This window comes from Patagioenas fasciata, chromosome 19 (assembly GCF_037038585.1).
Source record: "Patagioenas fasciata isolate bPatFas1 chromosome 19, bPatFas1.hap1, whole genome shotgun sequence".
NCBI classification, from domain to species: domain Eukaryota; kingdom Metazoa; phylum Chordata; class Aves; order Columbiformes; family Columbidae; genus Patagioenas; species Patagioenas fasciata.
Window position 1 is genome coordinate 2,065,416 of NC_092538.1, and position 14,946 is coordinate 2,080,361.

The 14,946-nt window shown below is 52.1% G+C and overlaps 1 protein-coding gene across 6 annotated transcripts; it reads right to left on the reverse strand.

The window, feature by feature from the left end:
- Positions 1–420: 420 nt before the first annotated feature.
- On the reverse strand, positions 421–14,682 carry MKS1 (MKS transition zone complex subunit 1). 6 transcript variants are annotated; one of them, XM_071816888.1, is made up of 19 exons: positions 14,236–14,321; positions 14,040–14,152; positions 13,892–13,962; positions 13,450–13,605; positions 12,916–13,013; positions 12,616–12,744; positions 12,189–12,293; positions 11,991–12,086; positions 11,666–11,774; positions 10,731–10,787; positions 9,805–9,847; positions 9,230–9,292; positions 8,395–8,465; positions 7,500–7,569; positions 5,642–5,749; positions 4,990–5,123; positions 3,693–3,775; positions 3,516–3,613; positions 421–2,763 (listed from the first exon to the last, which is right to left on the reverse strand). In XM_071816888.1, the coding sequence occupies exons 1-19, from the start codon at positions 14,313–14,315 to the stop codon at positions 2,657–2,659; spliced, it is 1,791 nt and encodes a 596-aa protein (XP_071672989.1). In that variant the 5' UTR covers positions 14,316–14,321; the 3' UTR covers positions 421–2,656. The 6 variants fall into 6 exon arrangements, with proteins under 6 accessions (XP_071672989.1, XP_071672992.1, XP_065709243.1 ...); XM_071816890.1 differs by having other exon boundaries at positions 2,684–2,792; XM_071816891.1 differs by lacking the exons at positions 14,040–14,152; positions 14,236–14,321 and adding an exon at positions 14,664–14,682.
- Positions 14,683–14,946: the final 264 nt, after the last annotated feature.

The window sequence follows — 14,946 nt, forward strand, 5'->3', positions numbered from 1 at the left end:
GTTCCAATGCCCCACAGCCCTTTGGGGAAGAAATTGTTCCCCACATCCAACCTCAACCTCCCCTGGCGCAACTTGAGGCCGTTTCCTCTGCTCCTGGCGCTTGTTCCTGGGGAGCAGAGCCCGACCCCCCTGGCTCCAAGCTCCTTTCAGGCAGTTCAGAGATCAGAAGGTCTCCCCTCAGCTCCTGTTCTCCAGCTGAACCCCCCAGGTCCCTCAGCCGCTCCTCAAGGCTCCGGAGAGGTCACTGGCCTCCCCTTCTGTCTGTCCCCATGGGCCACCTCCAAAGTCATCCACACGTACCTGCTGGATGCACAACCCCCATTCCCGCTGTCCAGGCTCCTTGGCAAGCTCAGAGCACAAACCCTGCACCAAATGCCAGTTTGGATTTAAAGATCAGTGACATTTTCATACACGCACATGTATATGGAAATTTGCTAGTTTTATTTATAAAAGGGCATATTCAAAGAACATTTGCTGAAGGCGTTCACCGAAACATCTTTTACGAGGACCATTTTGTTCTGTCAGGCCAAGGAGGCTGCAAGCACGAGGGTGAAACACTGCTAACATTGTCTTACTTTGGAAGAATTGTTTCTTTAGTTATGATAATTTCTTATTTATAAATCTTACACTTTTCAGTTTTAACCAGCAAAACTATTATCATTATGCAAACCTTACTGTATCTCTGTGTAACCTTAACACACTCAACACACCAAATCTTGCCGTGTAAATGTGCTGAGCAACGACCACGAGTCAGGAACCTGATCTTCTAGTCAGAACAGTCCACTCTCTACCACATCTGCCACTGGCATCATCTCAATCTGAAAGGTGTTTTGTTACTTTAGTGAGAAAAAGAACATTCTCTTCACCTTGTAACTCAATCCTGAAAAGGGCTTAGGGACAGGCAAGTCAGCTCTTGGTGACAAGCACAACAGCAACACCCAGAAGGAAATTCAGTATTGCTGATAGGATGCAATAAACATACACGGCCATGACGTGAATTACTATTAAAAAAAAAAATCGATAGTGAGCACTACATGTTCCGTGAATACTTTTCATCCTGGGCACCGAGCGGGTCAGTGTCTGTGAAACGTGACTGTATCGAGAGCGCACACACTCCAGAACCGCGCGCTGGCCCTTGCAGCCATCGCACCCAAAGCCTGAGGGGAGACCTGACTGGTGCGGAGACGTCATGGAGCTCCAGGCCGAGGACACAGGGCTCTGCTGAACAGGCCGGGCTCTCATACACACTGGCAGCCTCTTCCGCCAGAACAGAGCGATAGCAGGCAAGGAAGGTGAGCAAAACTCATTCGTAATTGAAATTGCCAGACAGATCTAGGAACTACAACACAGGTCAAGGAGGAACAAACCCAGGAGTTTGGCTTTCCCAGTGAAAGCTGGGGCAAGATGAAAATGGCAGGAAGGGAGTGAGGAAGACAACGGAGCGCCAGGGAAGAGTGGGGTGCTCTAACAGTCACACACGGCTGCGAGCACGAGTCTCACACTCCCTGCCAAGGAGGAACGTGCAGAGCAAGACAAAGACCCATTCCTGTTTCACACTCTGCCTGTGAGTTCTGACTCCACACACACACACTCAGACCTGCCTGATCTCAGCCTGAGATTTCCCTTCCTATCCCTTGTGCGAGGAGCAGAAAGCACATGGAAATGTGACTCATGCCCGAATCGCCGCAGCGCTCTCAGTCTGCAGTAGCCTTGCTCCTGTGAACTTGAGAGAGGAACAAAAACAGGGAAAAACGAAAAGGACAGCAGAAACTGGCTAAAAACAGAGCGCACAGGTGCTTCCCCAGGACGCGATGCCATGTACTGCAGAGACGGAACAACGAACCATCGCGCAAATGAACAGCTTGAACAGTTCAAAGTTCGGCTGCTGTGCAAATGCTGTAACCTGCTCTCGTCTGCACACGCCCAGCCCCGGCCAAAGTTCTGCTGCCAGCTCTGGGGAATGGTGTTTTCAGTCGCACTCTTGAACAAAGAATCCGCCTGCTCATCACTGCAGAGCCAGAAATGTTACAGGCACACGCACGAGAACAGAGAACGGGGCCCTTTTCTCCAGTTCTCGATCTGTCAAGCATCATTCCTTTGCTTTGATTTCATTCATTACAGGTGGCAGAGAGCCCTCTCTCCAGGAACGAATCAATCTTAAGGCACGAGGTGGACAGATTTATTTTACTATTGACTGACCTATGCTGACAACTATCAGCACTTCTCAAGTTACCTACTTATTTTGTTAAATCAGTACTCACGCTTCAATCTTCAACATCACCCCCTTCTTTAACAAGAAAACTAAATTTAACAAGTTGTGTAGACTTGAATTTTTTCTAATCATTCCTATCCAATCCTTGAAAATGTGTTAAAAGGTTCACAGGTCCTGTGTCTGTATTTTCATCTGCTCAGCAGAAACGTGACCAATTGGCTATATTGTTAGGGACTGGTAACAGAACACTGTGAAAAAGGGGCTGCTTCCACAGGTACCTGTGGAAATGCAAAGATTCTGGGTCTGGATGTGTTACAGGCTTCTTCCCCCATCCGGGGAAAATGACAAAGAAAGGTCCAACAGGTTCCAGGCACCAGCACCGTGGCTCCTGCTGGACTCCAGGAGCTCGTGTTGGAGGGAAGGCGCTGGCAGCAGAGGGGTCGATCACGGTTCCTGCGGGCGGTGCTCAGTGGGGGCAGAGGTGCTCATGAGGTCCTGGGGAAGGCTCTGGCGCGCTTCCTGCATCCGGCGCCGGGCCCTCTGGAAAGCCTCTACAAGACAGCAGAACGTATCAGCCAGCCTTGGGGAGGAGAGGGGTGAGTCTGGTCAGCAAACATCATCTCTCCTGGAGCAGAACTTCACTTCTTAATCATAGAATCAGAATCATTTTGGTTGGAAAAGACCCTCAAGAACATTGAGTCCAACCGTTAACCCACCCCTGGCACTGCCCCATGTCCTGAGAACCTCATGTCCGTCTGTCCAACCCTCCAGGGATGGTGACTCCAGCACTGCCCTGGGCAGCCTGTTCCAATGCCCCAGAGCCCTTTGGGGAAGAAGTTGTTCCTAATACCCAATTGAAACCTCCTCTGGTGCAACCTGACGCCATTTCCTCTTGTCCTGTGACTTTTTACTTGGGAGAAGTTACTAAGTTCCACCAACAAAGCACCCAGTCCCTGCTGCTCTCTTCACTTACTTCTAGCACTGTCTTTGCTCTGCACCCAATGGAACTGGATACAGAGCCTGTGTATCGGTGCCACAACCTATGCCCAGCGCCACGCAACACCGGGCAGGTCGGCTTGGGCCCTGCCCTCACAGAGCGGTTATCCCTCCTCCCTGAGCTGATGCCTCCTGAAGTTCCCAGCTGAGATCAGAACATTTAACCTCTGCTATGGACTCAGAGAGCTCACGGGGGGCAATTATCCCCACAGTAATGGATTCTTCTGAAATATCCAGCCCACTCTGTAAAAAGGGGAGCGAAAGTGAGCCAGAGGCTTGCCAGGGAGAACAACACTGAAAGCCCTACCCAAAACGTTGTAGACAGAGCTCTGCTGGCTGAAGCCTCCAAGCCGGTCCAGTACGCTCTGCATGCGCTGCCTCAGGGCACTGGTTTCCAGAAATGCTCTGTGGAGAACCACAGCAGGTCAGGATCGCCAAAACACAGCACACAAGGCAGAGCTCACGCTCACTTTGCTGCACTTACTTAGACTGCTGCAGGCAGTAAAGGCGGAATGTGACGCTGCCTGTTGTCTCTGTGCGAAAACCAAGGCGGCTCAGACGCGATCCCTGCAAAGACAGCACAAATTAGTCACCACATCCAGCAACCTGCTGCAGTGGGCTGATCCGAGCGAAAACGAGCATGTCCCGCCAGTACCATCCCCTCCGTTCAGGAAAGAGATTGAAGTGCTGGAGCGGGTCCAGAGAAGAGCAACAAGACTGGGGAAGGGACTTGAACACAGGACCCATGGGGAGAGGCTGAGGAAGCTGGGCTTGTTCAGTCTGGAGCAGAGGAGGCTTAGAGGTGAGCTCAGCACTCTCTGAATGACCTGAAGGGCAGTTCTAGCCAGGGGGGATTGGGCTCTTCTCCCAGGCACTCAGCAATAGGACAAGGGGGCATGGGCTTCAACTCTGCCAGGGGAAATTGAGGCTGGAGATGAGAAAGCAATTCTGTGCAGAGAGAGTGGTCAGCATTGGAATGGCTGCCCAGGGAGGTGCTGGACTCACCGACCTGGAGGTTTGTAAACTGAGATTGGCCATGGCACTTGGTACCATGATCTGGTCAATGGACTGGAGTTGGACCAAGGGTTGGACTGGATGATCTCTGAGGGCTTTTCCAACCCAGTCCATTCTGTGGTTCTGTGATTCATGTGGGCACAGGGTCTCTCCCTCCCCTGCTGCACAGGGCAAGCGAGGTCAGGAAGAAGGGCACATGGTCCAGGCTGCGCTGAGGGCAGGATCCAGACAGCAGCAAGCTGCTAGTGCAGTGCTGGAGGAAGGTTTCAACAACTGGATAGGGCTCATTCCCACACAAAACTGCTACAAAGATCAACTTGCTCATTACACCAGCGAGCATCTCTGCAGCTTCCTTAAGATCATGAAGTTTATGCCCGTCTCCCAACTGTCAGCTGCTTGCTTCGGGAAACTGTTCCAGGCGCACTTCAGCCCAGATTCCTTACAAAAGCACAGGAAGAAGTCTGCAGCTGGTAAAACGCTGACCTGACAGACACTTCATGGGCAGGGCCAGCACAAGCAGAGTTATGTCAAGGCTCTGATCCACATTCACCCACTTCTCTAAGCTGCACACACCTCAGCAGGCAGAGCTCTGCCTCTGTCTGCCCAGTTCTCTGTCCATGCTCACCAGTCTCACAGAGGAGACATTTCTTTGGTTAGAGGAACAGGACCATCCTTCTTCAAATCTGGTCCAGGCCGTCCAGACATCCAAAGCCGAGAGCATCATCTCCCATCTCTCAGAAAGAGCAATGTCCTGCAGCTGAGCCCACCTTGAAGGTCGATGGCGTCCTGACGTAGGTGATGTCCTCCAGCTCAGGAGATCCGCCGATGAAAAATCTCCTCAGCTCCGCAACTGTGCCCAGCTCCACAGGGCGCCAGGTCGGGACGGTGAGCACGTGGAGACCTGGCGCAGAACAACAGGACAGCTCAGCAGCCATGAGCAAAGACCCACTCAGAGTCACAGCGGACAGCGCGGGAGATGGACATGGGAACACTACCCGGTATCTCTCAAACATTTTCCCAAGTAGCTGCCCCACGCAGCCACGCGGCCAGCGCTGAAGGTGTGCCCTGCCCACGAGGAACGCCGCCTTACTCCACATGGGTGTCAGAACAGTTGTGACCCTCAGATGCCACGTGGGACAGAGAAGGTTGCTGCTATTGTAAAGACAGACATGCAGCACCACCCCAGAGCTGTATCACACAAGATTTTGTGACAGAACAACTGAAGGAGCAAGAACAGCAACACATGATGCTTCTCAACATGGTACAACAGTGCAGGATGCATCAAATCCTTTGCTGCCGCCCAGACAGGTAACTATCCCCTTCAGTACACCAGGCAAAGTGTCCCCAGGACCAGCTGAACCTATTCCCAAGAGAACCACCCAACCCATCCTCCAAAATAATGCCCCCATTATGTTTTACCTGGAGATGCTGGCAGCACCAGGGAACCATATCCTTCAACACGATACCTCTGCCAGAAATCCAGGGACAGGACCTCAAAGTAGAGAACAGGCCACTGGGGGAGACTGTCTGCAAGGCAGGGAGATCACAGCTCTGTGAGGGACACGGCCACAGACAACAAAATCCTAAATCCCCAGCTCCACCAGCAGGAAATCCTTTCTGTGGTTCTCCTACAACGACAAGCCTAGATGTATGGGTGATTATTTTCCTCTGTAAAAGCTGAACCCTCAGATTTGAGGATGAAAACAGAACTATTGATGTTAAATATTTTGGAAAATTCTTTGTTTTGAGAACAAGTCCAAACTGGTTCAATTATTTTGGGGCAGAACAACCTTTTGTGAATGATCTGATGCCAAACACAGGAATCTTTTTATTTCTGACCTTTCCCACCATTATTGGGGGATTATTAACTTGGATTCTCCTACAGGTTTCCAAGTGCTGGTTTTTTTCATAGTGAAACAAACTCATGGTGTTTATTCTAGGCTGAAAATTCATTAGTCTTGGTTGAATACCCAAACTCAAGTGCCAAGGCATGCCATAAAATTGTCCCCAGCAATTGCAATCCAAAAAGCGATGGGGTCGGTGTAGTGAAGCAGCAGGAACAGGCAGCAGAGAACCCCAGCTTAAAATAGAGCTGGGATTTTCAAAGTGACATAAACTATACAAAGATTATACAGGTCACTGAGTGTGTCTACAAACATAAGACTCAGCACGGAGTTCTAGTTGTGTACAAAAGTGCTGCCTGTGTCTGCAGTGTCCTGGGGCTCTGTGCAGTCCACAGGCCACAGCAACACAGACAAGCATGCCGGCAATTTTGAGACAGATAAGCCAAGATCTAAGGGGTTTTGCAACTGGATAAAGCTGTCACCTGGAAGCTGGGTCCTGCACTTCGTTCACAACAACCCTGTGCAACGCTACAGGCTCAGGAAAGAGCGGATAGAAAGCTGCTCAGCGGAAAAGGACTTGGGGGTGCCGGTCAACAGCAGATGACCACAAGCCAGCATGTGCCCAGGTGGCCAAAAAGGCCACCAGCATCCTGGCTGGTACAGCACTGGTGTGGCCAGCAGGCCCAGGGCAGTGACCGTCCCTGTGCTGGGAATGGGGAGGCCAAACTTTGAATCCTGGGGGCAGTTTTGGGCCCCTCACACCAAGAAAACCCTTGAGGTGCTGGAGCGAGTTGAGAGAAGGGAACGGAGCTGGTGAGGGGCTGGAGCACAAGTGTGATGGGAGCGGCTGAGGGACCTGGGGGGTTCAGCTGGAGAACAGGAGCTGAGGGGGGACCTTCTGATCTCTGAACTGCCTGAAAGGAGCTTGGAGCCAGGGGGGTCGGGCTCTGCTCCCCAGGAACAAGCGCCAGGAGCAGAGGAAATGGCCTCAAGTTGCACCAGGGGAGGTTGAGGTTGGGTCTGGGGAACAATTTCTTCCCCAAAGGGCTGTGGGGCATTGGAACAGGCTGCCCAGGGCAGTGCTGGAGTCACCAGCCCTGGAGGGTTGGACAGACGGACATGAGGTTCTCAGGACACGGGGCAGTGCCAGGGGTGGATTACGGTTGGACTCAATGTTCTTGAGGGGCTTTTCCAACAAAGATGGTTCTGTGATTCTATGATCAATTAATCCATACAAATGCTGATGCATTGCTGTGTGGTGCAAACACAGTATGTGTCCAAAGGTTGTGTGGTGACAGGGCGAACATTTGCTGAATGAGCAACACTTTCCTTTGTTTAAATCTGTCCTTTCATCTTGTTGAGGGGCCAACAACACCTGCACTGCCATCAAAAGATTTCAGAGTGTCACATTAGAGAGCAACAGGGAAACGTACCTTCCAATTCATCTGCTTGAGTGAAAAACATGTCCAAAGTGAAGGGGTAGCAGAAGTGTGCCACATTATCCTAGAAAAGGAACAGAACAGAAATATCAGATTCCTGGATAAGAAAATTCACCACTAGCATTGGAGGGGCCACAGAGAGTGGAGAGAAAACAACTAACGGTGGAGAAAAGGTAATGATGCCCAGAGAAGATGAATCACATCGCAATAACAACCACATGGCTGCAAGATGGACCCACACACTCCCAAGTGCCACATGGATGGAAGAGGCTGTTAAAACTAATGAAAAGAGTAACACTCCTCTGGCAACAACTGAGCATGTTGCAACATTATTGCACCATGAGGATCTTTACAAAAGACATGTAAAATACCTCAAACAATGTTACTACTGAAATGCTGTGCAATGATGATTTCTGCAATATACAAATCAGCTCACATAAGTGATATCCAAAAGTTGATAAAATTCATATTTTCTAAGAGAGAAGCTGGAGACAGCAACGGAACCAACCTCCCAGATGGGAAGAGGGGTTCATCGTGAGAAATCGGCTTAGAGGCTGTGCGTTCCTGCCCCAGGCAAGACAGAACAGCTCTTTGTAAACTCTGAGCAGTTGGGAACGCAAAAATTAAAGCTCCAAAGGCAATCAGTCAGAAGGAAGAAAAAAGTGAGATTCCAGAAGCAGTTTTATTTGCTCTGGTTTTATTCGGTCACAGTGGCAGGCTGTAAAAAGGCAAGTACAAACAGAATGAGAAGAATCCCTAACATGCGCTGCCCTTGAAAGGAGCTCTCTAGTCACAATCTTAGCTGAATATATCTGCAGCTTCTTATACACTTTCCACCCCAGAGAACGCCTGTTCAAACCCAGCTCCGCAAGTTGAAGGGCACCCTTACCCAGCCCACTGCCTTGGTGGCACAGGTCTGTGTCACTCCCGAGAGCTGCTGGGACGCGGGGCTCGACCACTCTGGGGGGAGAACACAAGCACAGCGGTGAAGGCTCTGGGTGCGAGGGAGGACTCACACACCAGGGCAGCTCAGAGGAGAGCGTCGGTGCCAGGTGAGCGGGGTAACACACAACATCACTACACTGACTTTCCCCAGGTGTGTCCCACCCCTCCCGGTTCCAGGAAACGGCTGCTCCCCAGAATGCCCTGAACTGTCGATGAAAAGCAGAACCTTATCTAAATGCAGCGAGTAGCAGAGGTGGTCTCTCTTCAGACAGACATCAGGGCATAACCAGAGAGGGGAGCCAGAGCCATAGCTTCAGGGGGATTACGCATGCAGCAGGATGAGTGTGTTAGTGCTGGGAACCTTATTTATCAGTCAACATTTAATATGTCAGTGTCAGCACAAAGCACGAGACATCGTGGTGAGCACTGACATCAGACAAGGTCACTGCTGAGATGGAGAGGACAGGAAGGTTAATCTCTGCAGTATAAGGGATGAACCTCAGGTAGGCTGCTGCACATGAGCATCACTGGTTGAGAAGCCAATGGACCCATGTGTCCCAGCCTGATTTTGAAGAGACAAGAAGGAAAGATGCTATTTCCTCCCAGGCATGAGTTTAGTTCAAACCACTGAGTTCTTCAATTTTAGCTCTGAAGACCTCTGACTAGATCCCAGCCCCTCCATTAACTTTTACTGACTTTCAGCAGAGCTGAGCCAATGGAACAGCCAAAGCATTCATTCCTCAAAGTGCTGTGATACGGCTGGAAACGTGAATACTTACGGTCAGGCAGCTCCACGAAAAAATGCACATAGAGGTTGTCATACTCATAGCCTTGAGCTGAAACTGAGAACACAGCAAGAATGAACCTCAGCTGCTTGTTTCCACACCAACTCCTCCCGTACTCGTGTCGGCTTTTGGGAGAGACAGCACCAGTAACCTCAGGGACAACCAGTCAGTGCTGGAAGCTGGGAGAAGCCAGGGGCTTCAAAGCAACAGAACACGACCCTCAGAGTAGACTCCTTTTCCAGACTGGCCCTGTTCCCATATCACTAACCAGATTAGGGAGGTCACACATTTAATTGCTTTCTTGCCATAATCTCTATTAACATCCCAATCTGCTCTCCTTTTTTCAGATCTGCATGTCTGCAGTATTTTTATCCTCAGATCTGCAAATGTCACTCCAAGGGTTAATTCTAAAAAGTGGGGAGGAGAAGGAGGAAGTAAAGGATTCCGGGGAGACAACCACCTACTCTGGACCAGCCTGTGATCCAAGAACCCTTTAACCCTTTGTAACCTCAGCCATCCCAGCAGACTCAGATTTGCCTCTATAGTTACTGTTCACAGAAAGAACTCACCTATTTCCCCATTCACAAACAGCCGCAGCGTACCGGGAAGAGTCTGTAAGACCAAGCAGATAAGCAAAGAGAAAAGGCTCAGTGATTGCTGGTGGAACCTCATACAATCCCCTCCCAGCGGGATCTCACACGGATGTTTCACAGCTGTTTGTCCAGGAACGGTTCACCCTGCTGGCCAGGTAGGGATGGTGACTTCTCATATCATCCTTTCTAGAACCGAACGGTCCCTCTGGAGAGACGCTACCTAGAGAGATCAAGTTCCTGGACTGCAGGAGTTCGCTACTCTGTAAATCAGGTCTTTTTCAGACTTCAAGCTGGATACAAAATGTAGCGAGAAGTCACTTGCAGAAATCATAGTCCTGTTTCTCCTGTAGTGTTCCTGCGCTTGCCCAAGGGGGGCTGGAGGAAGCACAGGACAAGCTGAGACGCTCTATGGAAGTACAAGAAAGTACAACTTTCACACTTTGGCAAACAAGATTTGAGCAAAACAGATCGCAGTCTGGGTAATTCAGTGAGAAGGGAAACTGTGCATGAATTTGGGGGTGGGAGGGGCTGTTTCTGTGAATAAAATGTCACACACATGTGTCTGACATTCAAGAAGTTAACAGCAATCACTGTCCTAAAAGATATAAACCCTCCTTTCTTCCTCAAAGTGCTGGAGTGAAAGGCCTTCAGACAACACACACACGCAGACCACAGCGCTCAGCACACTCCACTGCTGGTCCCACAGACCTGCAGGCCACACTGAAACTTGTCCCTTGTCACCCAGTTTTCTGTTGGAAGCCACAGGGTAAAAGCTGCCATCACATCCAGAGAATGAGACACTCTTTGGAGGCTGCGGTACAAACGGCATCCGTGGTAACCAGCCCAACCGCCTCCAAAGGCAGCAGGGCCCCAGGTCCCTGCCCAGTGCCACTGGCGCTCACCATTTCAAATTCGGAGCCCACGAGACCACTGAGGTATTCCTTGTGCCGACCGTACAGCTGGAAACGCACAACAAGAGCGTGAGAAAAAGGGTATTTTTGATTACGTATGGTTTTACTTCTTGCAAAAACTGCAGCGGATAGAACTTAAAACCAGTTTAAATTGCTGACAGGCTTAGCACACGGGTTTTTATAATTCTTATAGCAGATGCAGAGAATGTAAGTATCTCATGGAACAAAGATGCACAACTGGTAATGCTGCATGGAACTTCAGCTTCAGAAAGGATATCAAAGGCCAATCTAAAGAAAAAGAAGCTCTGAAGAATCAGCAGATCTTAAATGACACATTAAAAGCACAGGCATAAACTGGTGCAATGAGAACAAGTGCAGCAAAATCGTGATTTCCTTATTGACCACAAAAACAATGAGGAAACGTACAAATGAAAAACTAAAACATTAAGTACTTTTAGAAACAGTCGCAGCCAAAAAGGAAATTCAGAGGATCAAGACATAAACTGAGATATCTATATCCTGGGACATTATGGGTAACAAGAAATCATGCAATAAGTACACAGGCAGCAAGAGGAAGAGCAAAAGGAAGAAAAAGGGTTTGCCCACTGCTCAAAAGGGAAGGTAAACCATCAGCAGGTGGCACTAGAAAGGCACAGGTTAGGTAGTTTCTTGCATCAGTTCTCACCACACAGATCACTGCAGTCAGAGGCCAACACGAGTAACACTGACAAGGCCTCTCCCTCAAGAATGAAGTCGTCAGGGAATTATTTGTCTGAGTTCTCAAACTGCTGGGCATGAGACTCGCTGGCAGGGACATTCATTTTGTCAGCGTTAGGTGTCTGCAGCACTAACAACTCCATCTACACGAGGGTCTGAGTCTGCCAAATCAGAACTAGTCCCTAAGATCAGTGGAGGCCGGTGCTTACATTTCTGAACACGCGTTGCTCACGTTCCTCCTCCTCTGGCTGCACCTGGACAGACGCATTCTCAATGGTGTATTTCCACACCTCTCGCTTCTCTCCATCCAGCTCAATCCTGCAGGGGCCCAAAACATATGAGCAAAACTCCCTCATTAGGCAGGGAACAGGCGCAGGCAGCAACGGCATCAGCTGTGCCACCCTGACCCACGTCCCCTCTCCAGCTGGGCTGTGTGACACCACGGGGGCACAAACGGTCTCTCCGCACTGCCACGTGTCCCACAGCAGCAGTGACGCCCAAAGGAGGCTCACTGGTGTTCAGCATCTGCATCACCTGCATCCCAGGGCCTGGCACCAACGCCCCACACACCACACAGTGCCACCAACACAGGTACACAACCATCTTGTCTTAGAAATCTCTGGAATAAAACTAAAACATGTCCCTCAGTTGAAGCCCTGATCCACTGCCTGAAGAGGGACGGGGAGACGGCCAGTTCAGCCCCCCGAGAGGCACCAGCCCTGGCCCACTCACCGGTAGGGTCCTTTGGTGCCAGTAAAGTCGGGCTTCACCATGATCACCCCGTTGCCATCCACCTTGATTGTGCAAAGAACACGTTCATAGTCCCTGTGACCAAGCCTAATGGAAGACATCAACAAACAGTTTAAATAGAGAATACAGACACTGTCTTGCTCTGGAACAGCAGAGCTGGTAAAGGCACATGGGAGTATAAAAGCAGACAAACACACTCGTGCTTTCCTATGTTAGTTTAAGAAGCCTTTTGGAGGGATACACACAGTTACCTCTCAACTGAGGAAAGGGGCAGAAAGAAAGAGAAGCCCAAGTTACTGAGCTCTTGCAATCCTCTTCCCTTAACTAACAAAAAACCCAGGAGATTCAAGGAAGGAGGGAAGATGGGTTTCCTTCTGGGAAATTAAGATCACTTCAAGGTTTTACTTACTTCCCATAAGGTCCCAAGTCCCCCATGATGTACATGGTCTGGACAGGAGTGTTAATCACATGATTGTTCTTTATAAATTCTTCTGAGGGTTCCCAGGTGATGATTTTCGACTTCAGAGAACTCGCTTCTCTGTCAACGAGACACGTCACAAGTCACATCTCATCGCAGCAGCCCCGCACAGGCAGCACCAAAACCCTCACAACAGAGTCAAACCACCAGATTCCAAGTGTGACACTGCTCGAGTCACTGCAGCACCAGGAAATCTGCACTAGCAAGCTCCAAGTCCCAGTCTGCACTCACATTGGCCTACGGTCTTGTCTTCTCCTCCTCACATTGGCCATTCTCTCTGCCAGATACGATGGCACCTCATGATCTGAGTCAGTGACCTTCTGGCAGTGCTGGAAAGGAAAAACAGACAGGAACTGGATTAATTATAACAGGACATCTTTCCAAATCACAGCTCCACTTTTTGGAGAACAGGTATGCACACACACACATGCAAGGACAAACTGCTAAAAGACTGTAGATTTCATTCACTCTTCTTGTGGCCAAATACAGCTAAGCTACACCCAGCAGGTTACCTACAGAGCAACGCTACGGGTCACTCCAAGCTGTCCCTGACCATAGTTCCCAAAGAAGGGAAATCTCATCCCAGGTCTGGAGCATCAGGTAAAGCTGCTTTGCAGAACCTGTATGTTCTCCTGCACACAGGATATCTGGCTTGCTTCTGCATGGCCAAGAACTGATTCCCTCTGCAGAACATTCCCTCTGCAGTAGGCCTGGTGGTTCAGACAGACACTGCTCTATAGATCATGCATAACTGAGAGCTGGTACCTCCTCTAGGTTGGTGAATCGGTCATGGTCAGTGTAGGTGAAGATGCGACAGTTCTTCCGACCTCCAGCCTTCTCCAGTTTCAGGATCTCCTCGTGGTACTGCCGGTCCAGGGGAGTCTGGCAGGCTGACTCATTTTGGTACAAATCCACCTCGAACTGAGAGCACCGCAGGTAAAGCAGAAAAGCTTCCTTTCACCAGCACAGTCAGAGCCACAAACCACTTTTCCGCTGAGATTTCCAAAGCCACCACAGAAACAAGATCCTTTGGGAACCCAGCAAAGAACCCGAGTGGCTCCGACGCTGCTCAGACGGCAATCGACAGCACCCACCGCTGCGCGCCCGCAGGGGGCTCGGGCACCCCGAGGCAGGACACCCCGAAAGGAGCGGGGCAGGGGGCCGTCGGGCGGCACCATGAGAAGCTCCCCCCCCGCCGCGCACCCACCTGGCTGAAGAGCTTCTCCTGCCACCCCACCTCGGCCTCCTCCTGCTCCTCCTCCGGGGGCCGCCGGGCACCTGCGGGAGTCGGTCGGGTCACCTCCGGCGGCGCTGCGCCGCCCGCCCCCCCGAGCCTCCCGTTCCGCCCCCCGTACCGCGGGCGGCGCGCTCGGCCAGACCCAGGAGCTCGGGCCCGCGCGGGCCGGCGAGCGGCGGCGGCGCCTGCGGCAGGAGGGGCCCGGCCGACGTGACCCGCTGGATGCGGACCCTGCGGGGAAGGAGAGGAGCAGCGTCACGGCGGGGCGGGGGCGGGGGCCGGGAGCCGGGGCGGGGCCGGGGGCGGCCGCTCACCGGAGCCGCAGGTTGCGCACGGGGTCGCGGGAGCGGTAAACGGCGCCACCCGCGTCCGCGCTGCACGGCGGCTCCGCCATGGCCCCGGCGCCGCGCGCTCACCATGGAGACGGGCGGCGCGCCAGCACAGCGCCCCCGTGCGGCCGGAGGGCGCGCAGCGGCCGCGCCCCGATGTCCCGGGAACCGCGGGGCTGGCGGGTCCCGGCGCGGCCCCGGGTGGCGCTTTGCGGCCGGTCCCGCCCAACGTCTGCGCCAGGGCGGTTCCGCAGCACAGAGCCCCCAGCCCCGCCTGAGGAGTCACCCACACCCCTCCCCGTCCCAAGAGCCTTGTGGCGATGCCGAGGGAGGGGTCGCGCAGCGGTTCCCCCCACGCCCTGCACACGGAGCCTCGGGCCCAAACCTGCCGCTTTCTCTGGCTTAGTCCCTACCCTTTCCTCGTCTTTCCTGACAGTTGACTCTTTGGACCTCTTCATGGAGACCAGCACCCCCTCCTGCCAGGGCCTCGCCCCCAAGCGGCGGGCGGGCTGTCCCTTGGAGGGCCGGCCAGGGGGCAGCCCCGGTCCCCCCCACGGCACCTCGGGGCCGTTTTGCTGCCAGCCCCTGGTGCCACTGGCGCTGCCGCATTCCCCGGCCCTTCCCTGCCGTGAAAACGTTCTGGACATTCCCACACACCATACGGCACAATCTCTTCGCTTGCAGAGCGAAGTGTCG

Coding starts and splice junctions, on each gene's coding strand:
- MKS1 (XM_071816888.1), bottom strand. CDS start 14,315: ATGGCGGAGCCGCCGTGCAGCGCGGACGCGGGTGGCGCCGTTTACCGC. Junction 14,153..14,235: donor GTGCGCAACCTGCGGCTCCG/GTGAGCGGCCGC, acceptor CCTTCCCCGCAG/GGTCCGCATCCAGCGGGTCA. Junction 2,764..3,515: donor CTCTGTCTACAACGTTTTGG/GTAGGGCTTTCA, acceptor GCTGTCTTGTAG/AGGCTTTCCAGAGGGCCCGG.